This window comes from Grammomys surdaster, unplaced genomic scaffold (genome assembly GCF_004785775.1).
Source record: "Grammomys surdaster isolate TR1022 unplaced genomic scaffold, NIH_TR_1.0 217, whole genome shotgun sequence".
In the NCBI taxonomy this organism is placed as follows: Eukaryota; Metazoa; Chordata; class Mammalia; order Rodentia; family Muridae; genus Grammomys; species Grammomys surdaster.
In genome coordinates, this window is record NW_021604662.1 from 3,558,541 (window position 1) to 3,586,258 (window position 27,718).

General features: G+C 37.0%; 1 protein-coding gene across 1 annotated transcript in view; it reads left to right on the forward strand.

The window, feature by feature from the left end:
* The window catches only part of Phex (phosphate regulating endopeptidase homolog X-linked), a 225,613-nt gene that overhangs the window by 182,409 nt on the left and 15,486 nt on the right, over positions 1–27,718 (forward strand). The window contains exons 17-19 of the mRNA XM_028772694.1: positions 16,510–16,564; positions 22,144–22,211; positions 24,522–24,652. Of these exons, the coding sequence (XP_028628527.1) occupies positions 16,510–16,564; positions 22,144–22,211; positions 24,522–24,652 (254 nt within the window). The remainder of the gene's footprint in view (positions 1–16,509; positions 16,565–22,143; positions 22,212–24,521; positions 24,653–27,718) is intronic.

A 27,718-nucleotide genomic window follows, 5' to 3' on the forward strand; every position in this document is an offset into this window, starting at 1 on the left:
ACAGATTCCAAATTCCTGGACCAGAGAAACTGTGAAATAATAAATGTTCATGGTTGTAAGAAAATATGGAGATGATTTGCTATATAGCATTATAACATGCCAGATAATGAGCTCGAACTAGGGTGTATAGTGTGATATGATAATGGTAGTTAATACTGTGTGCTCTCAAATGGGACAATTTGATTTTCAATCTTGACCTCATCACTAGTAACGTGCAATCTTGGCCAAATTTCTTAGAATCTTTAATCCTTAGTTAATTTTTAAAAAATAAAATGGAGGTGAGATAACTATCCTATAGAATTGTTGTAAATATCAAATCATATATATTAAATGCTTAGACAAGAATCTGGCTCAGCATAGGTAAATCATAGCAAGCTATTAGTGCTTGCTTCTGATGAGTTGGGTGAGAAGATTGTTACCTGAATACTTAGTAGTGAATATTCAGTGTATTCTGGGTGTCACTGCAGAGGAGGAATTTAATCTGGGTGAGCTACGATTGGATGATTGGTGAAAGTGATGATGGAGAAGACTTGGGTAGGAAAACAAAGTTCTTTAGGTAGAGAAGAAATGCTATGACATGTAGGAAGGGGTGAATGCTGCAAAGGTGCATATGGTGCAGGAATGGTCTGTGAGAATGATCACATCTGCTGGAGCAGAGGCAGCCTGGGTGCTTTAAAAAGCAAAGGCCATAACATGATTTGTGGAAGAAGTTAATAATGTACTTATAGATCATGCTGAGGAACAGGGAATTGGTGTACTTTTCTTTGAGAAGTAAAAAAAAAATCAATTTTATTTTCCTAGTTTTATTCTTAAAGACATTGGCTCGAAGGGGAAAGGCAGGCTACTTGGATGAGCTAGGAGTTTTGTACATGGCCCAAAAGAAAGATGGAAAGGAACCAACTATGGGCGTTGACATTAGTAAGAGAGAGTTAGGGAATGGGCAAGTTAAATCCCAAGAGATTTGGTAACTGAAAAAATGATAATATATAATACAGTTTTCTTTTTTGCTTATTTTTTGTTGTTTTTTCTAAATATTCTATTTTATTTATTTATTTTTATTTTTAAATGTTAATCAAAGGCTTTATAAGTTTGGTAATGCTCAGTAACAAGATGCCCATACAATCAGAAGTGTAACCCAATACCCAACCTAGATATTCCATCTATCTTTGATTGGCAGAGACATGTGAACATCTGCTTCCATGTTTCCCTCCCCCACCTCCTTCCCCCCCCCTCTTTTGTCTCCTAGCTCCTCCTCCTCTCTTTACTCCTCTCACCATAGCTCCTTCTACATATCACCCTTCCTGTTAAGATAAAACCTTTCTCTCAAAATACAATTACAGCATAACTATACCAATTTGTATCAGTAATGTACAAGATAGACCTAATACCCAGTCCATCATTTTGTTGACTAACCAGAACCTCTGTCATCTCTCCAAACTGAAAGACTTAGTTCTGAACCTGGCTTTTTTCTTGGCTTTAGAATGAATGTCAGCTGAAAACCATCCTCTCAAGTCTTTTCTCTCAAAGTAAATAGGCGGGATTGGCTATGAGACTATAAATCTTCAACCCGTCATAAATACAGAATGACTGAATTAACTGAAATTATGGGAAGCTCAAGGCATAGCTTCTAAAACTTAGCCAATTTATAGAGACCGCTGAACACTTGGACAGTCCCTATACTACAAAATGTTGGAGCATCCGATCTTCAACCTTCTGGCCCAGGATCATCTGACAGACCTAGTGATGCAGAATTATTAAGGGCTGATTACTCTGTCTTGGCAGATATAATCAATTATTCTGCAAGTGTGTCTTTTTCTGGACAGTAATTTGTCTGTAGATGAAAAGAGGCAATTCTTGCCTAATGACTGTCTCACCACAACTGGAGTAACTCCAAAGATGCTCAATTTCTTCTTAGAATCCAAGACAGGAAGCTGTCAGGAGCAGACAGGTCTCTAATCAAAATGAACCTTAATGCATAAATGTTTGTAACGTCAATTCTGTGGGCTTCTGACGTTTTGAAAACCAACTATCCATGTAAGGCAATCTGGACTGTTGTCTGTTAACTCCTCTCAGCTATTTCTAAATGAAATATAGAAAACACCCTAACAATAAACTCAGAGCCATCAATTTGCTATAGGCCCTTAACTCACAGGCTAAACATCTCAAAACAGTTAAAAAAGTTAAAGAAGAACTGGGCCTAAGCCTTGTATTCCTAAATGTGTTATATAGGCACAATGCCTATGAGAGTAACAATATTAATCTCACTTCTATATCAATAAGAAACTCGTACCAATGAAAACCTTAAATTTGAAATCAAAGTAAATTTTGTACCATTTTAGAAATTATACCTTCAGCTTAATAACAATTATACAGATTTCTACCAATACATTATAGCTATGCAGTAAATTCTAGCTATTCCTCCCTGTTCCAACAAAACCACTACTTTCCCCTAGAAAGACAGCTCAATATTAACCACCTCAGTCCCCAAACCCAGGAAATAGGGGTGCCGACTCTTCATTAACTTCTTCAAGACGATTATGGGCATTGAGATATTAGAAGAGGGGTGGGGGGAAGAGTAAATTGATAAGCCTCTGACATCTGTGTCTTCACTGCATTCAGCTGAGATTCCAGGACATCAGAGGTTTGAGCAGTTCTCCTCAGCTTGCTTGATACACCAAGGCTGTGTATTCTACAATATACAATTCTCAAAACAAATTTTAATATCAAGATATTTTTTGTTTGAATTCTGGAATCTAGTCTTCTGGTGGCCTGTGTCTATCATATCTAATCCATATAATTCTGGGAGTTTCTAGGAAGGTGTGCTCCCACCATCCTTCCATTCCCACCTCCCTGCTCTCAAATTCCCCAACAGTAGGGAATCTAAACTATTGGGTACCAAGGCCCTCCACTTCCACTGATGCCTGACAAGGCCACCCTCAACTACCTATAAAGGTGGAGCCATGAGTGCCTCCCTTTGTGTTCTCAGGCTGGAGGTTTTAGAATGGCTACTCCAGCTTGTTTCTTAGGACCATTTGCTTGAAAAATTGTTTTCCAGCCTTTTACTCTAAGATAATTTCTGTCTTTGTCATTGAGATGGGTTTTCTGTATGCAGCAAAATGCTGGGTCCTGTTTATGTATGCAGTCCGTTAGCCTATGTCTTCTTATTGGGGAATTGAGTCCATTGGTGTTAAGAGATATTAAGGAACAGTGATTGTTGCTTCCTGTTATTTTTGTTATTAGAGGTGGAATTATCTTTGTGTGGGTATCTTCTTTTTGGATTTGTTGGAAGAGGATTACTTTCTTGCTTTTTCTAGGGTATAATTTCCCTCCTTGTATTGGAGCTTTCCTGCTAATATCCTTTGTAATGCCGGGTTTGTGGAAAGATACTGTGTAAATTTGGTTTTGTCATGGAAAATCTTGGTTTCTCCATCTATGGTAATTGAGAGTTTTGCTGGGTATAGTAGTCTGGGCTGGCATTTGTGTTCTCTTAGGGTCTGTATGATATCAGTCCAGGATTTTCTGGCTTTTATATACTCTGGTGAGAAGTCTGGTGTAATCCTTATAGGTCTGTCTTTACATGTTACTTTGCCTTTTTCCCTTACTGCTTTTAATATTCTTTCTTTGTTTTGTGCATTTGGTGTTGATTATTATGTGACAGAAGGTATTTGTTTTCTGGTCTAGTCTATTTGGCTTTCTGTAGGCTTCTTGTATGTCTATGGGCTTCTTGTTCTTTAGGTTAGGGAAAGTTTCTTCTATAATTTTGTTGAAGATGTTTATTGTTCCTTTAAGTTGGGAATCTTCACTCTCATCTATACCTATTATCCTTAGGTTTGGTCTTCTCATTGTGTCCTGAATTTCCTGGATGTTTTGTGTTGAGAACTTTTTGCATTTTGTGTTTTCTTTGACAGCTGTGTCAATATTTTCTATGGTATCTTCTGCACTTGAGATTCTCACTTCTATCTCCTTCCTGCATTCTGTTGGTGATGCTTGCATCTATGACTCCTGATTTTTTTCTAGGTTTTCTATCTCCAGGGTAGTCTCTTTTTGTGATTTCTTTATTGTTTCTACTTCCATTTTTATGTCCTGGATGGATTTGTTCAGAGGTTTCACCTGTTTGGTTGTGTTCTCTTGTAATTCTTTAAGGGATTTTTGTGTTTCCTCTTTAAGGGCTTCTACCTGTTTACCTGTGTTCTCCTCAAATTCTTTGAGAGTGTTATTTATGTCCTTCTTAAAATCCTCTATCATCATCATTAGAAGTGATTTTAAATCTGAATCTTCCTTTCTTGGTGATATGGGGAATTCAGGACTTTCTAGTGTGGGAGAACTAGGTTCTAATGATGCCAAGTACCCTGGGTTGCTGATGCTTATGTTCTTGTGCTTGCCTTTCACCATCTGGATCACCTTAGTGCTACCTATCCTGTCTCTTATTGGAGCCTATCTTTCCTATTATCTTGGTTGTTTCAGAACTGTGTGGGGTGGGTGTTACTACTAGGGTTAGATCTGGGGCCCAAGATCTGCTCAGTACGCGGGCCCAGACTGGAAGGAACCAGTGCTCTGGGCCAGGAGTGAATTCCTGGGTCCTAGTGGGTCCCAGTTACTCCCTGTTTGGGGTGTGTGTCGCTGTTTCCTTACCTTTGATACCACCCGGGTTAGAACTCCTGGGAGGCCCACTTCCTCTAGGTTTTGTGAGATTGGGTGCAGAGCAGCTGCCAGGGATCTGCTTAATGCTCGGGCTCAGACTGGAAGCTATAATATAGTTTTTAATCATTTCCATTTCTACTTAAAAAACTAACCTCAAGTGACTATAGTGATTGCACTGTGATCGCCTCTATTTTGGAAAACCATGAATGTGCCTACTACTTGAATGTTTAATCTTCCTAATGGCTCTATAAACTTTGTGCTATGCACCCATCTTACAGAAGAGAAAATAACTTGCTAACAACTACAATACTAGTAAATTGCAGATTCATTAGTTTGAGTTCTCTAAAGGAACAGAATCCATATAATAAATAAATCTAATGCAATGAATTCATTAGATTGACTTACATGACATAGGCTGAGTAGTCCAACAATCACTGTCTTCACAACAAAGAGGCTGAGAACATAACTGCTCATTTTATGAGGCTAGATGCTTCAGTTATCTCAATATGTCACCTGAAGGCCTAGAGGATTCCTAGAGAGTCACTGGTCTTCAGTTCATGTTGGAAGGCTGAAGAAGCTTGGCTTTAATATTAGCAAAAAATGGTAGCAACGACAACAGCAGCAGTAACAGTAAAGTAGGTGCTCTCATCAGCAAGGAGTGAAGCTGGGCAGGTAAAAAGCAATAGCTTTTCCCTTGAACCATCTTAAACTGGACTAATGCTGGAGAGTAACACCTACTCTGTGTGAGAGTCTTCTCACTCATCGCTGAATCCAAACCAGGAAATAGTTTATCTACACAGAGCTTAGTTTATTCTATATTCTCTTAGTTGATTCCAGATCCAATCAAGTTGACAAACACTATTAACTATCACAGCAGGTCTGATAATGTAACCCAGTTTATTGATGGTACTTTAATAGTCATAGATATTTTCACAAATTTTCCTAGTGAGGGCTTCTTACTCTTTTGATATGGCAAGGCTATAGGATGTGAGATCAGTCAAGAGGTAGGTGGGTATCAAAAGGTTAGGTGGGATCCATGTCTATTGACTGCATGTCCATTGTCAAAATGAAAGCATTTCATTTTTCCTAACCCTAAGCATGCTGCTCACTGCAAGCCCTATATTTAAGTCCACTATTTTCTTTGTCTTTTAGCATTGCCCAAGGGGGAATTGAAGGTAGATTACTTGGCAGACAGATGCTACAAGATGCTTTATAAAGAATATTGAAGTGTATTCTCCAGAAAGTGATTGTTTCACAAAAATTTACAATGAGATTTACAAAGTTTATTGAGACAGATGAAGTTAAGTCATGAACAAACTTGCAACAGCTTACAAAATTTACAGATGGCATGCTTAAAAAGCACCTGCTTAAGCATTTTAAAATTGTCTGTCTTCAAGGACTGACCTGGGCTACAGCTAAGAACAATGCTCTGTGAAGTCTTCATGAATAAACAGAAGCATCTTTAACTGGTAAGCCCATGGTCTAGACTCCTATTAGCGAGTGAGACTTGGGACTGATACCTGTATGGCCTCAGTCTTCTGTCTGTGAGGTATTTAGGAATGTTGTTTCTGTTGTAGTGAATTGGGCAGATTTGCTTTGGGGCTGGTCATAGAAAGCATGAAATGGTTGATTTGAATGAAGGTGTGAGTTGGGGCACTGGCTGAGAACTACTTGGCTGTTAAACTAGAAGGTGAATATCAAGATCCTGGAATACAACAGTGATAGACAAGAAGTCAGGGTCAGTCTGACTAATCTGTCTTGATGCTCCTAATCTCACTTGTCCCCTACCTTAAAAATTCTTTCACAGTTTTCTTTTACTTTATAAATGTAGGATGCAACTTAAAGTGAAATACCATTTAATGCAGCAACTCTTCTACTTAGGGATATACCTTAAAGAAAGTCACAGAACTGAAAGAAAATTATTAGCCACCAAAGAGGTGTGTATCCCTGTGTTCATTTTACAATGCTGCAGCTTGAGTCTAGGAACTCATACAGTAAGGAAGAACATGAACACTAACCAGTATCCTTGGCCCTGTTTTCTTTTCCCAATTTGTGTCTCCACATTCAGCAGACACATACAGTTTGTGTCTTAAAGGATAGTATTGGAAGAGACTAAGTATAACTAATATGGTAGAATTATAGTCATGTGTTCACGGACAATATCATTATCAAATAAGTAGATACAGCTTCAGTGAAACACACAGGCATTCATTAGTATATATTTTCCTTATATATTCCCACGACTAGACTGAGCACCACTGATGCTTGTTTTATTGTTTAATGCTCATGGCAGAAATTGTTTATATAAAAGGACCAAATAGAGCTTCATACTGGTGTGGAGGTGAGGATTAGTGTTTTCTCTGAATTTGAACTTCTCAAAGTGTGTTTATTGGAGACCAGTAGCATCACCATTACTTGTGACAAGTGGGTTCTGTTTGGCTCCTTTTTACTAAATAATGAACTCTGGTGGTCTGTACTAGCATGTTGGATCTTAGTAAGATTTTAATTACTAAATGTCTTTGAAAGATGCTGAATATTAAGAACTGTTGAGCCATTGAAGTGTTGCCAATACAAAAAAAAAAAGTCAGACATGGTGAGTGAAAGCAATGTTTTTTATTTCTTCTCATTTTTCCTTGGCCCATTCCAGCTTTACTACTGTAAAAATACTGCACTCTAAGTATCTCTTTAGTCCTGGGAAAATAATAGGGATGGTTGATAATTCTGGTAAAGGGGAGAGATAATGTTTTTGTGGCATAAAGGTAATTATGGAATAAATAGAATAGAATGGTCATCAAAGAACGCTACAAGATGGAGGGCAGATTTCAGAAGCTGCTTTCTGCTTGTCTGCTCTGAGCTGCTAGATCTGGTGGCAGGAGGTTACCTGCAGGAAGCCAGCAGATGGCTAAGACATCTTGCTGAATCCCTTGACAGGAATCACAGCTGTTAGAATGTGATACTTTCTGGAAATAGGAAGTTTGGCATGCACCAAAATATTGCAAGATGCCAACTTGGATAAAAAGTCACTATTAATCTTAGCAGGAGTGACAATGAAATCCTTTTGTAACAACAACAACAAAAGACATATCCAAAAGTACTTTGTAATCACAGCAATTTTCATGTCTCAACTCATGCCCCCCATGCCTAATTTCTAGAAGAACACTATCTAGGTTATCCTATAGCCAGAACTAATCCTGAATACTCATTCCCTTTAGCATTCTTCCTGGAATTTTTAAGGTAGTTACAATTAAATGTATAGTTGTCCTTTACTACAATCAGACTTTTTTGTTTTAGGTCACATAAAGATTAATCTTAGAAACTATCATCTGAAGAAAGTTCAAGTAAAAATATTGTATCACAAATGCATGATACTGACAGACTGAGTGAATAGAATAAGCCAGGAGGGCTGAGTTATGGATCAGTTAGCTTAAAAATGATCACTTCTTTACTTGAATCTCAGTAAATTTGGGTAGGGATTCTTTTTCGGTTGAGATTCTCATTTACAGTTGGGGTTAAGATTATTCTGATGTCAGCTTGTGGGTCTCAGTAACCTGAATGGTTGGTTGAAACTCAGAGGTACACTCCTAGTGTTATTTACTCAGCAAGTTTGGGATGGGGGTTCAATATTTGCATCTCTCACAAGTCCCTAAAAGATGCTGATGTTGTTGGTTGGCAGACAACACTTTGAGAACAAGTTTCCTAACATTTTCTGCCTCAAAGACCAATTGAATTTTTATCAGCCATATATCCTACCCATTAGTATAGATGTTTATATAAATAATTCCCTCTCCAAATTCCTCTGCATGTCTTCTGTAAATCCTGCATTTCTTTTTTTTTCTAGTAAGTTAAAAAATTTACTTTAGAAATAGTAGAATAGGTCCATCCCTTTCTTTAAGTATTGCAAGATGTGATTGTTCAGTTACATTCTCTTATTCTACTTTGATCATGTATGGTATTTGTACATTTAGAACTTACCCAAGTGGCTTGGAATATCACAGAGACTCGCTAAATATTAGTGGCCAGTAGTTCCATCATCATGACCAAATCCAATGCCTGTGATAGTTTTAATGATGTATTTAAATATACTAGCAATTCTGAATATGGATCATAACCTATATCCACTTGGTGAGTTATAAAGCTAGAAGCTATTGCACAGGATAAAATAAAACATGTAAGGAGATTGAAACTACAAGTGAAATTTAATAAGAAACATGACTTCCTCAGTAAAATGATAGATCAACAGCAACTTTGAAGTGTGGGTTTATATATGGATTCATCTGGTAATACAAGACTAGCAACTAAGACTTGAAAAATAACTGTCATAATATGCATTAGAATAAAGCCTTATTTACACATCAAGAACTCCATGCAAAACCAAAATTTTGTATTATTTGAAAAAAACAATAATGCAATACAGCATCATGTGAACATCATCAGTCCTTTAGCAGGAACTACTACCAGCATCCACACTTGGTTAAAACCCAAAGATGCATATACTCAATCATTTGGGAAACACAAGTGTAGCTCTATAGAAGGCAATTATAGCAAGTATACAAACATCTGATTCAGTGCTTGACTTTGTACACCATTCTACATACTCTGAAGTCCAGTGGATTCTCCTTTTGAATTTTCCCTATTACCTCTTATGTGGGACTGAACTTTTCATCTGTTAGTACTATTTCTACCTTATTGGTATCTGGAAGAATCCTAAGTAAATAATTTAATAACACTAATTCCTTCCCTAAAGTCATAAGGGATTCTGAATGAAATGGTTCTGAATTTAGATAAGTTTGAGTTGCCTTGCCTTGTGTTGACAAATTTTGGTAAAATTTGACAAGAGTAAAGGAAAAATTTAAGTAAACTGGGCTTCAAACACTGACAATGGAAGTCTCAGGCCTCCCATTTTGTTCAGTACAATTAAACATAGAAACAAAAGGAAAAGACATGTGAGTCCTACTCCAGGATGTCTTAAAAAGCAATAGCATTGTGTCAATCTGAGAATGTAAAATATTTGAGTAAGAGGAGCCTTTGGAAAGTATTGTTTCCAAAATATTTGCTTTATGATAATCTACATTGTATATTATAATTCTTGAACTTAAAATATATATTTTAGTTAAAGGGAAGCAACAAAGACTGTAGGGAAAAGAGATTGATGTTAAGTCAGTACTTTCAGGACAAGAGTTTTTGTCTAGTTTTGTCTAGATAAAACTAGTCTTCAGTATCAGTATGTGCCATAGATATTAGAAAGGGCATTATACAACATTTTAATCCTTTAGTGGGGAGGTAAGGAGGACCCAGGGGAGACAGTGTGTAGAACTTACTTAAAACTAGGCAATAGGCAAGACTTCCCAGTTGGTTTGTGTTTGCATATTGTGTAAATGTTCAGATGTATGTTCATTTCTGGATGCTGATGTGGCTGGGTTGATGTCTCATGTCTTGTCTGGTTGGTCTCCATCTTATTTTCTGCAACAGTGTCTCTCATTGATTGGTTAGACTAGGTGGCATGGAGTCCTTGAGATCTTCATGTTTCTGCCTTGCTGTACTGGTATTACAGGCACATGTCATCAAACCTTGCATTTTACATGAGTGCTGGGGATCCAAACCCAAGTCTTCATGCTTGTATGGGAAGCATTTTATCTACCAAGCTATCTTCACAGACCTCATACTGAATTTTGATAGACCCTGTGTTGGCTTCAAAACTATACTAGTTCTGCCATCGTAGCGAGAGCAAGGAACCAACACATCTCTCATTTAGAAAGAAAATGAAAGTCAAACTTGAATAATGTAATATATTCTAGATTTGGTACTGAGGATGAAAGATTCAAGAAATAATGTAATGGCAGTATTAAATAAATCATATGCTATTTTAAAAAGTTGGTAACAAAATTTAATCATAACTACAGGTTTTGCTTCAACCTCAGTCACCTTTTTGAGGTTCATAGGGTATGGGTTACAGTCACTCAACAGATACTTGCCAGAGATTCTGTCTCTGAGGATATTGCAGTGGGAGAAAAAGAAGGATGAAGTGGTGTAATTGTATTGCAATCTAAAAAAACAGGTAATAATTAAAACCCCCTTTATTACGGAACTTAACAATTCCTGTGCAAGATTGTTTATGTATTCAAATGAGAGCATCTAAGCATCACAGTGAATTATAAATCAGGAAATCATGGTGGATAACACTCTACCTTTCAAAAGCACTAGGGCAGCAATTTCCAACCTGTGAGCCATGACCTCTTTGGGGTTCTGCATATCAAATATTTATATTATGAGTCAAAAACAGCAAAGTTATGGTTATGAAGTACAACAAAAATAGTTTTATGATTGGGTGTCACCACAACATGAGGGACTATATTAAAAGGTCACAGTATTAGGAATGCTGAGAACCATCATACTAGAGAATAAAGTGACATTTGAACAAATACCTGAAATAAGGCCTTCAGATAGTGGGAGAAAAATAGATCAAAGTTAGACAGAAATGGGTGGAGACAGGGAGAAATTACTACTTTTTTATATATCTCTATACAGTGTGAGTTTGTTAGTCCTGAGTGTATTAATTTGCTTTAGTAATGTCTTGAGTAATGGAACAATAAGTTAATTTTATTTTCTTCTTTATATGTGATGTACTCTTAAAAATATAACTAGTGATTTTACAAAAATAAAATGGCTACTGAAGTTCAGAAATATTGAGACAGGTAACTACTCTTGGAAAAGTATAGCTACAATCAGGCTATGTTTTTATGAATATAGAAATCAGTTTGCTGAACTTGGGTTAATTACCCACTAAATGTGATCAGTTCTTTGGCAATGAGTCTAACAATAGGAGCTGTCTGCATTCTATGATCAGCATTTCTCTGAGCTCTAACTAACTTACTCAGTATTCACTGATAGGAGAGTTATAATGAGAAAGCTCGGTCAAAATGAAATGTTGACCCAGGTACAAAACTAAAACCAGGTCTCTGTGGCTTTCCAGGGTGCAAATTAGAAAAAGAAAAAATTATTACAATAAACAATGACGTGATTACAGCATAGAGATGCCAATATTTTATTTTGTTACAGTTGTAGCCATTGAAATTCTATTAATACATGGCTTAATTTTTTACTTGAAATAGGAATGGGATTTGTTAGTATTAGCAATGCAAGAGCAAACCAACACTATATAAGCTTAGTTAACTGTTATTTGATAGCTTTTAGAAGAAATTTCAGTAAAACACGCACTTCTAAGACAGCTAACTTTAGTGAAAAAAAGTTGATTACCTTTGATTAATCAAAATGTAAACCATTAATGTTCAAAGCTCCTTTGGCTAATCGAAACATAAACCATTAATATTCAAAGCCATTTTTTGACCACCTACCACCTAGAATACCAATTTTCTCTCAAAGGTGATTACTACAATCAATTTGTATGTATTTGACAGGTACTTATTTTGAGTATATAGGAGAGTTATTAAATTACTATTTATCTATTTATGCTTATACCTCACTTTATTCCAACAGCAGCTCATGGAAAATTATTTCCATGCTAGAATTTTAAAACTGGTCTTTTACTTTTTCATCTGCAACATAGCAGTCTTTATTGTGGTCTTAATTATACACAGTGCAGTATTGAACGTCAGAGTGTGCTTTGACAACTTCTAGGGCAGTAGTTCTCATTGTGTGGTGCCTAGACTAACATATGCACTCTTAGAGATGGACATTCAAGGACCTATTCTGAGTTAAATAGTAACTAGTTAGCAAACTAGTTAAACAAGATCTAATTCTTATGCTTCATGACAGTTGAGAACAACTGGCATGTGTGTATCCTGCTATACCATGACACAAATTTGTAAGCATCACTGCAGTATACAAAATTATGTAATAAAAGCCACAGAGTTTACAGGGAAATGAGGATGGGGTACACAGCAATCAAAAACTTATGATTGCAGGCTGGAGAGATGGCTCAGTGGTTAAGAGCACATTCTGTTCTTGTCAAAGACCAAGTTTCAGTTGGCAGAACCCATGTTGGGCTGCTTACAACTACCCGAAACTCCAGCTCCAGGGGGATTCAATGTCCCTGCTCTCTGAGGACACCTGCACACACGTGCACATACTTACCCCAACACATGCACATGATGAAAATTAAAAATAAATAAGAAAAATTATCATTGACACATTTAAAAACAAAAAGTGGGGGCCTAATCAAAAGTTAGCATAGTTTTTACGTGTTAAAGTGGGCAGATATACAAATACTATGGTAAAAATGGCACTTTCCCTTGAAAAGAAGTGATGATTGCTGTGGCATTTGTTGTTAAGGGAGTTGCTCCTTAGAAGTTATTGTGTGCTGGTAGGAGGAGAGTCATCTGAAGTTGGTAGTTTTGATATCAGATGTGGTAGGTGTGACTTGTAAAGCACAAAGTGATTCGAAGTAGTTGATCATGCTGAGGTGTATGTATACGAGCAACTTGTGTTCTTACATGTGGCTCAGTATAGGTGGTTTCTGCTTTCCTTATCAATGGGGGTGTGCATAATCAAAAATTCAATACTGGAGCTTTGTCCCACAGTTTCCTCTCTCTATATCTTTTGTGTTAGAAGAAATTTGTCTTTTCTTTTATATAAAAGAACAGAGTCTGGTAGTGTAGAATTGAATATATATGTGCATGCATATATCCGCACTTATACATATATTGCACAGAAAGTCCATGAACTGCACAAAATATATATGTTTCTACTTAGTTTATTATCTCTTAGGGCATCTTTCATATCATCACACAGAAATTAGTCCCTTAAAACATGCTTGCAATAACTTACCCTTCTCCCATACTTCTTACAAAATCATTAATGTTTGTTCTCTCTCTCTTTCTCTCTCTCTCTCTCTCTCTCTTTCTCTCTCTCTCTAACACACACACACACACCACACACACACACACACACACACACACACACACACACACACTGTGAGGAATGCTTCCCATAAATATAGTGATTAAAACCAAAGCTTTAGAAGTCTAGAACAAGCAATGAGTGATTCTGCAGTGGGGAAACACTGAAATAAAATGAGTTGGTGAAAAAACATAACATATCTACTGAAAAAGGAGAGAGAAAGAATTCCCTTCCCATTTATTTATTTCTCACTTCCACCTTTGCTAATACAACTTATCCACTTTATGAGATAAGATATTGAATTGACCTTGTTGGGATTTCTATCTATCACTCTTGCTAGTTGACATCTCTAAAAATGCAGCTTACACTGTTAATCCATTCACTTCAGCAAAACATGCCTAAGGGCATCAGATTCTTCAGTTTATCACTGTTGGATTTCAAGGCCATGACAAGCTGAGAAGATATAGCTGATTTGGGTGATGTGATGACTTGAGCACTAGAATCTGGGGCCCCTAAACCAGCAAAACCTGCAGCAGTGGAGGCTTATGCAGGTGTCAGATGTTTTTCTGTGACAAGGTTGGCAGTGGACATAACTGCTTCCAGCTGGGCACATTACCAGGCAGGGAAGCCATAATGATTGAATAATTAAATCACATAGGCTTATGATCATTGTTCTTATTAGAAGATATCATTGCTTTGGGGTAATTTATTGTGTGAAATAGGATTTTCATATAAACACTGTGATTTGCATTTATATGTAATATATTTGCATATATATCTAAATCAAAATGGCTTACTAAAATCAAATCACACAAAAAAGGGATGGACTATCAATATAAAGATGTGAAAGATGTTTAAGGAAATGTAGAAATTATGAAGATTAAAGTAACATTGTACCTTGAAATTCAATCTCATTAGTTGTGTTTTTCTTTATCTGAAAGCAGCAGGAAGAGAGAAGCATTAACTGGATCCACCTCTGTTTTGCAATTAGGTTTTTGTACCTTGAAATCTTAAACTCTGATATTAGTAATAAAAGACATAGAATATGAGAGTCTTATGAAATGAGTAGTTCATCTCTAAATTTAAGACTTGCTTTCCTGCCTTCATTTCCCCTCAGCGTCCTGGCATGGATGGGAGATAGAAAATTGAGCAGAGAGTAGAGGAACATTTTAATTCATAAAAGAACATTCAGTCTCATGGGGCCTAGAGCAGCTGGTCTCAAGCAGACAAGGACATTACAGAAGGTCTCTTTCCCTCTTTCTCTTTTTCCCTCTCCCATTCTGTCTCTTGTTGCTTTGAACTCCCAGCTGTAATGACTATTAATCAAAACTCCCAGGATCAGCTCAGGGTACAAAATTGAGTGGTGATTTGGAAGAGCAAAGCCATTTGTTTCTTGCATTCACCTATATCCAAGGCCTGCTAACTAATTTGTACAGTTCAGTGTAAAATGAAGATGCAAAGCCCCTCGTGCAAGAAGCAGAACAAATGCCATCACAAATGCTAACATGAAAACATTATCTTCACTTTTGACTTATCAATAGTGATTTTTGTCTGCTATTTACTGCTGTTCTTTGGAAAAGTAAATTTTTATGTCACTAGTATGAGTTTTTCCTTCTATCTTTTTATGTGACAATGCAAGTCTCAAAAGTGAATTAAGAATGCTTTAACTTATGTATGGAATTTCTAAAATGATACACTTTGTATTTTGTAGCACATACATGCATATGTAGATTTTTCTCACCAGCAAGGTAGAAATGCTGCACAGAACTAATTTAGCTATTTTATACTGCTGCTGCTGCTACTGTTACTACTACTACTTTTACTTCTTTTTTTTTTTGGTAGTGTTAGTGCTGACCCCCAAACACTATGCAAGTGCTCTACTATTGAGCTGTATCCTCAGCTTTTTTCTTTGTGTTCTTGATAATTTAATTGTCTCCTCCTCCTCCTCCTCCTCTTCTTCTTCTTCCTCTTCCAATCTTTTTTTACACCCCAATAATTATCCCCCTCTTGGTCCACCCTCTGACTGTTCCTTATCCAATACCTCTTCCGTGTCTCCAAGAGTATGTCCCCACCTCACCTATCCTCACCCCACCAGACATCTCCACTCCCTGGGGCCTCACATCTCTCGAAGGTTAGGTGCATCTTCTCTCACTGAGCTAGAAGAAGTTTTTATCTCTTAATCGCCTATCTACCAACAGTCTTCACCTTTCCCTTAGTGATGAATAAGGAGAGACTGGAAGGTAAGGAAATAACATTCATTCCCTTTCATTCTATGTTACCAATTTCAGTTTGAAAGTTTGGGCAATACAAAGAAGAATGAAGAGAGACAATGAAACAGAGAACTTGAATCATTCTATTTCTTAGAGTACTATTAACTTCTTTTAGTAATCTAAGCAAATCCTAGTCAACAGAGAAAGCATGGCCTTGTGGAGCTGTCCAAGTTTAGAACTGTTGAGTAACATGAAACTATGATAGATGAGCTGTGTCTGTCTTGTTAGACTCTACCATGTGTGAACAGCTGACATGCATATTGTATGCAAGTTTCTTTTCACACACATGCTTCATGAGTCTTTGGACCCACATATAAAATACAAGTTCAAAGATTCAATTACAAATAAATAGAAGGCAATAAAGTATTGAATGTATAACTATTCTTTATGTATGGAATGTGTACCTCCTACAATAATGGGTACCCAAGAAGCTGAGACCTATGAGAATCCGGGAACCTGCAGGTTATCCTGAAGGTTCCAGGACATATTGTATATGAAGGGACTAGACTCTGCCAATAGTATATCTGTATGAACTGTCCTTGAAATGATTCCATGTACTTATTTCAAACTCAGGTGAATAAATATTACCTTTAGATAGATCTCTTGGAGATAACTTGGATCTACAACTGCATTTGTAGTTTGGATGACCATCTAGATGTTTTGGGCTGTAGGTGGAACCAGAGTCTGGATATTGATGATCTCCATATTCTTAACATTTTTTGTTTGCTTGCCATCTTCTCAGGATTTCCTGCTGGAGAGCTGCAGAAGCCTTTCTTTTGGGGAACAGAATACCCTCGGTGAGTAAATCTGAAAAGACACCAGTCCTTGACAAGTTAGCAGGGAAGACATTGTCACTTTGGCAAAGGACAGAACATCTAGTCTGTCTTAGTTAAAGTTCTAAGTGGTATAAAGGGATGCTGTGACCACAGCAACTCTTATAAAGGAAAACATTTAATTGGGGATGGCTTCCAGTTCAGAGGTTTGGTCCATTACCATCATGGTGGGAAGTACAACAGCACATAGGCAGACATGGTGCTGGAGAGATAGCTGAGAGAGCTCTACATTCAGATCAGGAGACAGCAGGAAGAGAGAGTGACACTGGGCCTTGCTTGAGTGTCTGAAACCTCAAAGCCCACCCCCAGTGACATGCTTCCTCCAACAAGGCAATGCCTTCACAGGACTAGAATCGCCACAGCCCTTCTATACTTAGAGAAGGGAGGAGATGTCAGGGGCAGCCCTGCTTATGCACTGAAGGCCTAAAATCAGCCATAGGCCTAAAATCCGCAATAGGCCTGTCATACATGTATACTAACACCAAGTCTTGGGTCTCTGTGGAAAAACATCGAAACAGAGGGCTATAAGCTATTATAAACAGGCAGCTTTTGTGGAAATTTACCAGCCTGGGTAGTTATAGACCTTGTAAATAGGTAGCCTTGGTGGATAATACCAACTTAGATAAGGACAAGTGAATCATAGACAGAGTCATAGTGACCTGTCCCCTGAACCTTCACCCAGCCGATATCGTGTTCTGAAATATATCTGTACTCCCCCTGAACACTCATGCTCTGGTGTCATCCCCTTCCCCACATTCTGCCTTTTTGTGTTTATAACCCCTGTGTGAATAAGTAAAAATTATGATTTGATTTAAAAAAATTTAAAAAATTAAAAAAATTGCTTTAAGAGAACAACAAAAAAAGAATGTGAATTTCACCTAAAAAATACCCTTATAGAAAAATTGAGAATAAATATTGAACAAAAAAAACTTTTTTGAGCATAACATAATGTACATATGTATCAACTTATAATAAAGTACCTCAAAATGTATTTTTATATCTATATAATAGTGAAGAATAAACTTAATATAATTTTTAAAAGCTAAAAAATGATTAGAAATGTACACACTTAGTTCATAAAATTAAAAGTTTAAGTAATTCTGTAAGGGCTCTTCAATCTGAAAAAATCCTGGCATTCTTTGATTCCGCTTATCATAGACAATTTAATTGAGTTTTCTATTGTATATTGTTATATAACTATAACTGAAGACTTGAAAATGGTCTGCTTATGTTTGGAAATTATTTATTTAGTAATTTGTTTATTTGGTACATGGGCATGGGATTTTTATAGAAACGCAAAAACCAGAAAATTAAGAATTCTTGTTAGTATTGTTAGTATTAACTTAGGTTGAGACACAGTTGATACTTGAGTAAGCCATTTGTTTTCTAGTAATGTATCACTTCAATGGATAGAGGCTAAGTATTGTTTGACTACTTTGTACTGGAATATAGAAATGGTAGACGTTACTTCAGTGAGCTGAATTCCCAGACAGTTATCTATTTTGTCTTAATTGATAGAAAGCCACCAGAACCAAAGGAATAGGTATCTTTTTCTCAGGCTGATCAGTGTGGCCTACATGTGAATGTTGGGTCTAGGTTTGAGGACTGAAGCAAGCCAAATTATTTCCAAGGGAAAGAATCAGGAACACAAATAATATTAAACAACACAATCTAAAAGTGTTCCATGAAACTGTTGCTATCCTCTCTTCCCTTCCGTTATCTTCATTCCTCAAGTTCTATAAGAAACTTATTTGTCTATGTTTAACATCAAGGCCTGATGACTCTTTTTTTCTATGTTTTTCTGGGAAATTCTATTCTCTATTCCATGACTGAAAAACAAGAACATGAAAGAGGGCTCACAAGAAGATTTGGTTGGTCAGAGAACTTGGTTGTTTTTCCAGAGGATCTGAGTTCAATTCTTAATACTTAATACTGCGAGATGATGCTCGCAACCATCTGTAACTCTAGATCCCAAGGATCCAGTACCCTCCATGGGTATCAGGTACATACATAGTACACAGACATACATTCAGGCAGAACACTCATACAGATAAAATGAATATTAAAAAAAAAGAACTCGGCAACATTTAGACATGAGGTTTGCCAATTTTTTTTGGTGGCCTCAAAATTGCTGATCTGGGAATTTTTTACATAAGTAAGGCTTGCCTTGCACTTGTAACCTTCTTGCTTCTTCCCCTTAAATGATGGAATTACAGACATGCTGTGTTTTGTCTTTTGGAAGAAAAATTAAGTGGTAGAATGGTTTTCTGTGTTTAGGGAAGTCAGCAAGTGTTCAGCTAGCAACTTTACTGGACCAACAGGCTTTTGAAAGCACGGTTAAATTTTAGATAAGCACGTGGAAGAAACTTTTTATTTGGAACTATGCTAAGACATTAATGGGTCACATTAGACAAGTAAACTGCTAGTCATTGGAAAGAAAAGCAGGTCTTAGTACTTTTTGAATGTCTTACTGTTTGTTTGGTTTTTATTTTTTACTATAGGCTCACTATATAGCTCAGGCATGTCTCACACTTCTATCAGTCTCTCAAATGCAGTGCCAGGATTATAGGTGTGTGTTCCTATGGTCCAGCTTAAAAAACTGTTTTTAAGATAAGATGTTACTATGTTGTCCAGATTGGCCTCTAACTTTTTATCTTATTATCTCTGCCTCCCAAGTATCTGGTAGGAAATTGAGCAGGATTTTATAACTACTTTCATCTCAGAGGTTGTTTTTTATTTTTATGATTTTCTGATACAGGAGTAGGGTACCCCCTACTTGATAACAGCCTGAGGTCACAGTGAATCCAGACAGCAGTATAATTGTTTTGTAATTGACAACAAATCTTGTGTATGTGTTAAAGGCCTCAGATGATAGGAAAAAAGAAACTGAACAGGTAGTAAAGTAACACTGTTCCTTTCCCCTTTAGGGAGCTCAATTTTTAATGCAGAAAGCCTTTCAGTTTCTGTCCAGCCAGTTATATTCTAAGAGACACGAGTTGATTATCTTATGGCATGCTAATTTAAATAACGTGCGTTGGAAAAAATAGAGGATATCAAAGTAATACTGTAAAACATTATCATTATAAGATTTAGTCATACAAAATTACTTTTTCTCTGTCTTCCGTCTAAAGGATTGTGATTTTGTGACTGAGAATTGAGATTTATAGTGATTCAATCATTTTTGAATTCCCTATTATTCTTCGCAAATAAAAAGCTTGTTGGAGCAGTCCCTCTTAAGGGACGTTTATTGCAGAGTACTTTCTATATGTTTCCATTGCCCATCCCTTAAATTTACCCAGTAAATAGCATTGACTAAGGGTGTGTAGAAGACTAAGAAATCTGGGAAATCAAAATGTTGTAGGTCACACAGTGCTAGCTACTGCTGCAAAAAAATTAGTAAAAAAATTAGCACTGTGTGAAATTACAAGTTTGTACCACACAGGCTATGATAGCTCTATGATTGAAATGTGTAATTTTACTCTTACTTCTTTAATGAAGGTTTGTAATGATGGAAAAACAGTAGGAAACATTTTTTTCAAATGCAAATTACCTTGCAGGAAAGAAATAACAAAGGAAAGAATTGCCACCAAGGGGAAAAATTAAATCTTAACCGCACTTCTTTGGGTACAGTTGAGACAAACAATTAGCATGTTAAGGATCATTACGTCCTGTAATAACATGTTACTTCAAAAAATTCTGTTCATTCCAGCTTTCGTCCTATCTGTTTGCTGAATGACTTTGATGTTGCATGCCAGGGACCAACTGTGAAATATTTTTAGAATAATTACAAATCTTACAATAAATTGTCTATAATTCTTACCTATAGGTTAACTGGCTTAAATAGTTTCCATATAAGATATGTCCCTTACATGATATGATAAGGCTAATTAATCAAGAGTTAAATCACTGTTTATTTTCTTATTGTGTTACTAGGAACATAGAATTTAGTGGTAAATGAATAAGATGAGGATTTGGTCTTCATGGAGATTATGCTAGAGAGAAAATTCTAGACATGCACATCTGGAAAACTCATTGATTTCCTCAACCTTTCTCTTTGTACTTTGCTCCAATTATCTATGCTGTATAATAAAGCACCACTGTCTTAGAGTTTATTGCTGTGAAGAGACACTATAGTCATGACAACTCTTATAAGGACAACGTTTAATTGGGGTTGGCTTACAGTTCAGAGGTTCAGTCCATTATCATTGTGGTGAGATGTATAACAGCACAAACCCCTACATAGTGCTGGAGAAGAAGCTGAGAGTTCTACATCTGGATCAGCAAGCAGCAGAAGAAGAGAGAGTGAGCTACTTGGCTTCCTTTGAGCTTCTGAAACCTCAGAGCCCACCCCCAGTGACATACTTTCTCCAACAAGGCCACATTTACTCCAACAAGGGCATACTTCCTACTAGTGCCATTCCCTATGGACTAAACATTCAAACACATGAAGCTATGGGAGTCAAACCTCCTATTCAAACCATCACTACCACCAGTCATTTTCTGGCTCCCCAATTCTACCATTTCGTCTGGGCCTGCTCCACTGGGTTAGCCCATTTAGAATGTTTTCACTCCTTCCTGCCCTTCTGATGGGTGGGGCCCAGAAACGTCTTTCTGTCTTTTGTGAGAGTCCGTTACATTTTGGAGTTTATCCATTGCTTTATCAGACCTCTTGCCCTTCAACCAGGCAGTCAAATTTCTTTACATTATTGTTAACTTAAAGAAAGGCTGTAGGTGAAAAGTGCAGTGTCTTAAGATCTAGTTCCAGAAGTCTCCTTGGCTCCTTATACTATGCAGTCTATTGGTCACAAGTCTCATGTCCAGTCCAGATTCAAGGGCAAGGAAATAGATCACATCTTGGTAGGAAAAGAGGGGACATGTGTATGTAAGGGTAGGTGTTAGTGTTGGTGGCTATCTTTATAGATAATCTACTACATGCTTCCTCAGAAGTGAAGAGAAATAATATAACACTTTCCCCAAATCTGATTAAGGCTTCACAGTCTTTGCTATTCAGCTGTCAGCTTGTCTGCAACAGAAACAGAGGAACGTGACTAATTTCCAAACAAATAGATCCCTTTTAAGCTCCACTCTATTCCTTTTTTTATGACTACATTTAGAAAACAATTTAACTTCTAAGATTATAGTGACTTTGCAGCAAGTTTTCAAGAAAAAATAAATAGTATATCTTATTATTTATATTTTCAAGCCCTGTTTTAGGTATATGAATACAGATATAAAACCACAGACATCTTGAGACTGGAAAGGACTTTAGAAATGTTGCCTTTCACATCCCACATTCCACAGAGCAGGGCACAAAGGCCCATGCAAGGTCACTGTGACGACGTTAGAATTTATACTTCTTTGTTTTGGTTAGAAGGGTTATGTTTAGAAAAATTGTTTTTTTACATTTTTGTATATGATTTTTAGATATTCTTGTTAACATTACTAAAAACTGTATAATCTTGGTTTTTCACTAAAAAAATATAAAGAATTATGCTGTCAGATTCATACCTATAATTTTTCCCAATTGTTTATTTGTGATGTAGATCCCTGAGTTATGGTGCTATAGGAGTAATTGTGGGCCATGAATTTACACATGGATTTGATAATAATGGTAAGTACCAGTTCCTTTTATGAGCTTTTCCATTCTATAATAATGTTGATTGTATGGTGTTAATTGTTGTTATTATCTTTTCAAAGTGGCATCATCATAGATTGACGATTATCCCAAGAAATATGATTGCTGATTGCAAACTTTTCTCATGTTTTGTTGTGATAGCTTGCAATAAATAACTATTCCAGTTGATGATCAGGGTAAAATGAAAAAAAAAAAAAAACCCAAGGCTTTGTAGTTTCCATAAAAGCCCCTTTGCATTTAGAACAGTATTGCTGGGGCTGCTGCAGTGGCTCCAGGAATCATACTGTAGATTTCCCTCTTTGTTTTTTTCTCCTTGCCATCTTAGGTTGTTTTCCCTGGAGGTGTGAGCTCTGCCCCTGAGATGATTGCATGTGCTGCTTAATTAGGAAGTTAGCCTTGGGAACTCAGCTGCCTGATTGCTTTGTATACTTTCAAGTGCTTCTTTTCTGTTTCTCTTTATGTTGGCATATATTCACAGTTAATAACACACAAATATGCTCTGTATCCTGGTGGTGTCTAAGCAAAAGGGAGATTCGAGATAAAAACAACTAAAAGTATCTCCTTTGGGAGTCATCATTTTAAAAAGTTTTTATGACACACTTTGTGTGTGTGCGTGTGTGTGTGTGTGTGTGTGTGTGTGTAGATCAAGGGACAACTTGCAGGATTAGTTCTCCCCTTCCCATGTGTGTTCAAGGTATTGAAATCAAGTCACCAGACTTAGTGGTAAGTGGCTTTAAATCATCATTTTTTTTTAAATTTTCAGAGTATTGCTGGACAGTCTCTCTCTCTCTCTCTCTCTCTCTCTCTCTCTCTCTATCTCTATCTCTATCATCTCTCTCTCTATCTCTATCTCTCTGTCTCCATCTCTGTCTCTCCCCCCCTCCTTCCCTTTTGCTCTGAAATAGCATTCAGACTAACACAGTGATTTGTAGACAGCCTTAAAAATCTAGTAAGACCAGGTAATCTCCAACATCTTTTTCTGGATGCCCATTCTGGGATAAGAGAGAAATTGGCTTCTTTTTCTTCTGAATAATTATTACATCTCACCAACTCTTTCTTAATCCCCTCTTTGTCTCACTTCCCCTTGCTCCTCTGGTCTCATGCTCCCTGTTAAAGTGTAGCTGCCTTGTAATTACTGGAGTTCTCAGAGCAAGCCTTTTTGCCATTGAGTATTTAGATTATCTAACAGAAGATTCTTAACTAAGAAACAAAGGCATGTGGTGCTCAATTAGTTCTGGACCTTTCTTCTGGGTCTCTCCCACAGGATGGAATCTAATGGTGGCGATTTCATCCTATGAACAGTGCATAGTACAATGTATTGCAGTATGAGTACAGGCCTAGTAACTGATGACTGATGTGTTAGTGGGTGGAGGACAGTAGCTCCATTCCTGGAGGGTAGTATTAATAGCAAGCAGCCGAGCTGAAGAGCTTTGGACTTTTCCAATGAATACTTTTGCTTAGGGGTCCTTCCATGTATGTTTTATCTTACAAGCTTTTCCTTTGGAGGCTCTTAGGTAGGAAACTTTCTGTGTAATTAAACTGAAACTATGCCTTTGATTCTAGTAGTATCCTTGAAAATAGGAGACTTATACCCAAATCATTGTTCTGGAGGATATAGAGAAGATAAAGAATGAGAGACCATGTAGAAACCTCTCTCTGTTACGTTCTGGAGATTTCCATCCCTGTTCCAAGTTCTCTTTTTAGAGCAACATTCCTCATCCAAGCAGGACAGATGGGTCTTCTATCCACACTGATGACTGTGGAATGATTCATAACAGAGTTTATGTGTCTCTTGGCTCCTGGCAACTTAGAGGAAGCAGGTTGCTATAGGGCTGAGTCAGGTTCTGTGGTCCTATGGTTTGGATGACTCACTAGGGCTGTTCCTATGGATTATTTGGAATTTCACTGGTAGTGATACTTCAGTTACCTCTGCTCTTTGAAGGAAGGAAACTAATTTTGCTTGCCAGAGAACATTTCAGGTCAGAGGAGATGAAAAAAAGGAAGCCAAGATTGGAGAAGACTGGTGCATGTGTTAAATTGATGAATCTCATTTTTAAAATGTCCTTTGTTCGTTTCAAGGAAAGAACTCAATTCTTTGCCTCCTTTCCCTGCTTTTTACAATTAAATTAATCCATGACATTGGAGATGTTGTGGGAGCTAATCTCAGGAATAGTGTCCTGTGCTGTCAGGACTGGTTTAGAGAAGTATGTAGAGGTAAAGAAAAGGAAAGATGATTTCAGCTTTTATGAAGTAACACGAATTTCTTGTAACCTTCCTTTATGTCAGGCAGAAAATATGATAAAAATGGAAACCTCGATCCGTGGTGGTCTGTGGACTCAGAAGAAAAGTTTAAGGAAAAAACAAAATGCATGATTAACCAGTATAGCAACTATTATTGGAAGAAAGCCGGCTTAAATGTGAGTACAGCTGCGGCTGTGTGCATGCGTGTGGGAAACCTTGTGGGCTATTTTTCTTCATTTAGACATTAGCTTGCTTTAGTCCATTGGTTTTCCAAGCATGCTTCTGGGATCCACAACATCTGCCTTCCCTGAGGACTTGTTAGAAATACAAATTCTTGATTCCTGCCCAAACCTGCTGAATCTCTAGGGGTGGAGCCTGATAATCTGGGAGTCTTTCACAAGTGCTCAGGTAGTTCTAACAGACTTTGAATGTGGAGAATCACAGACCTACACATTAGTGACATCACAAATTCCTAGCACAAATAAACAATGACATTCTTAAAAATCTCTCACATTTCATATTGTAAAAAGAAATACCACCAGGCTTAATTGGCTGAATAAAAGGCCTCATCATTTTGAACCAAAAGATCTGAGAATTGAGCATTAGTTCTAAAAATTTGAACAAAAAACTGTACTTTTGAAATATTCATTTTGTGCTATATGTATGTATATAATCTTCCATGAAGACAAAACACAATTTTATCCATGTTTTGAGGATGTAAAATTTTTTCCTTTCCTTTTGCCTTTATCTTTGTCTCCTTTCCTTTTCTCTCTTATCTTCCCTGACCATAGTCAGTGTTAATAACCTTGATACACTTTTCTCCAGTGTTCAGGTAAAGATAGACACACACAGCTTTAGTTAATTGCTTCTGGAAATGGCCAAAGAATTCCTGGTGTGAATACCATAACTTAGTCAATTAAACTCTTACCCAAGGGGACAATTTTCAGTTAGAAATGCTGATGCAATAAACATTTTATTATGCATATGTTTTTTTTCCTGTGGGATACATTTCTATTGCCACCAGAATTAAATTTCATATTTTCACCAGTGATGGATAAAAAATTATATATCTATGGAACTTTACCCTTTTTTGTCAATTATGAGAACCACTAAAATAATAGGACCTTTTAAACTTCTGTTGTTCACATTATAGGTATTTTCCTCAAATGTATTACTTATCTTTCAGATTTTTCTTTCTTCACTATCTTTTGACATACAAAATCCAAACATTTTTAAAATTCCAAGATACTTAATCTCTCTTAAAATCACCTTTTGTTTTCGTGTTATGGCCTATGATGATGTCTCCTCTACTCAGATTGCATAGGAAGTTACCCAGTTACTGTTCTTTTGCTTTGATAATACATTAAAATCAAGACAACTTCTAAAAGAAAACATTTAATTTGAACATTACAGTTCAGACTGTCACAGCCCATGGCTATCATGATGGGGAGCATGGCAGCAGGTAGACAGGATGGTGCTGGAACTGTAGTTGAGAGCTTACATGTTGAGTCAACAACCATAAGTCAGAGGGAGGAGTGAGGGAGGGATGGAAGGAGAGAGAGAGAGAGAGAGAGAGAGAGAGAGAGAGAGAGAGAGAGAGAAACAGGAGTGACAGAGAGAAAGAGAGTGAGAGATTCAAGTTAACTGGGAATGGCATGGGCTTTTGAAACCTGAAAACCTATCTCTTGATGACACACTTCTTATTACAAGGTCATACTTCTCAATCCTTTCTAGACAGTTCCATCAACTGGGGACCAAGTATTTAAATATATAAGGTCACTTAAACCATCACTGGAGATGCTTATTTTTCCCCCAGAAAAGTTTTTTTTAATTGTTCTGATATTTTACATTTGACTCTTTATGAATATGAGTTTTATTTTTTTTGTGGAATCTAGTATAACTCACTTACTGTTGCGTCTGTGTTAGAGTTTAGACTGTATCACTCCAGAGTCATACTCACATGACTGTATCATGCTCTTGTTCACTTATTTTATGTTTATCCATATGTGTGTGTGTGTGATTAGATAATCAAATATATATTTATTATGTTCTTCACCATCTGTTTGCTTGCCCAAAATGTCAGATACTGAGATGTAATTTTGAAAATGGGACAATGATAATAAGAGCCTATCTGTCTCAACATAAATTTATTCAATTATCAGAAAACTGCTTCAGTCTCATTCCCATAGAAAGGTTTAAATGTATGTGTGCCTGTGTGCCTGTGTTCCTCTCTTTCTGTGTGTGAGTGGGCGTATGCATGTGTGTGTTTATATGTATGTGATTCTTTTGTGGACATAAATGGTCAGGCTTTATTTTCAGGTTTTATTAGTATGAGTCAGTCCTCTGTGCCTGATTTTTCTTTGCAGTGACTAGGGAAGAATTTAGTTGAGTCGCTACAGATGCAGAATGTCAGCAGGCAGCGCATCTGTAGGGGTCAAGCCTGGTCTCCTGTGCTCTACTGCAGTGGTTCAGAGTATGAGGCATTAGAGGGATGGGGCCACTCCAGAAGCTTATAATTTAGATGGAAAGTTTAGAATGAAAAGGAAGGAGATAGATTCAAGCATGTGTGAATATAAATAAATATAAATGTAAATATAAATATATATAAAGATAATTGAGACTTGAGAAAGCACGTGTTATACAACAAAAGCTCCAGAGATAGAGGTCTACTTGGGTTCAAATACCTGACGAATGTATTTTTCTTAATTATTCTGTCTTAGAGCAACTTCTTTATAAGCAAAATCCAAGAAGGGATTCCTTAAGTGAATGATTCACAGAGAAAATAGTTCATGCAAAAGCAGCTCTTGGCTCTGAGGGAAACTGAGCATTACTCTTGCTACTAAATAAGAATCTAGAGAATGCACCCCAGAAGTTGTTCACCTCAGGGACAAGGGGCTGGGCAGCTTTACCAGCATATCAGTTAGTCACTGGAAGGTGAGCTATGCTACTTCCAAAGGCTAAGGTGGTTGCAAATTCTTGGTAGGGAAGGAAATGTACTGGGTGGCTCTGAAATCATATGCATACAGGTAACTTTCTATGAATTTGCAATTAGAGAAACAGAGGCCAAGAATTTGAGAGGGAGCCAAGAGAGGGATGCATGGGGAGGATTGAAAGGAGGCAAGGCTTATGATGTAACTATTTTTTTTTTTAGTTTCTTCTCCTTCTTCTCCTTCTCCTTCCTTCTCCTTCCTTTTCCTTCCTCTTCCTCTTCCTCCTCCTCCTCCTCCTCCTCCTCCTCCACC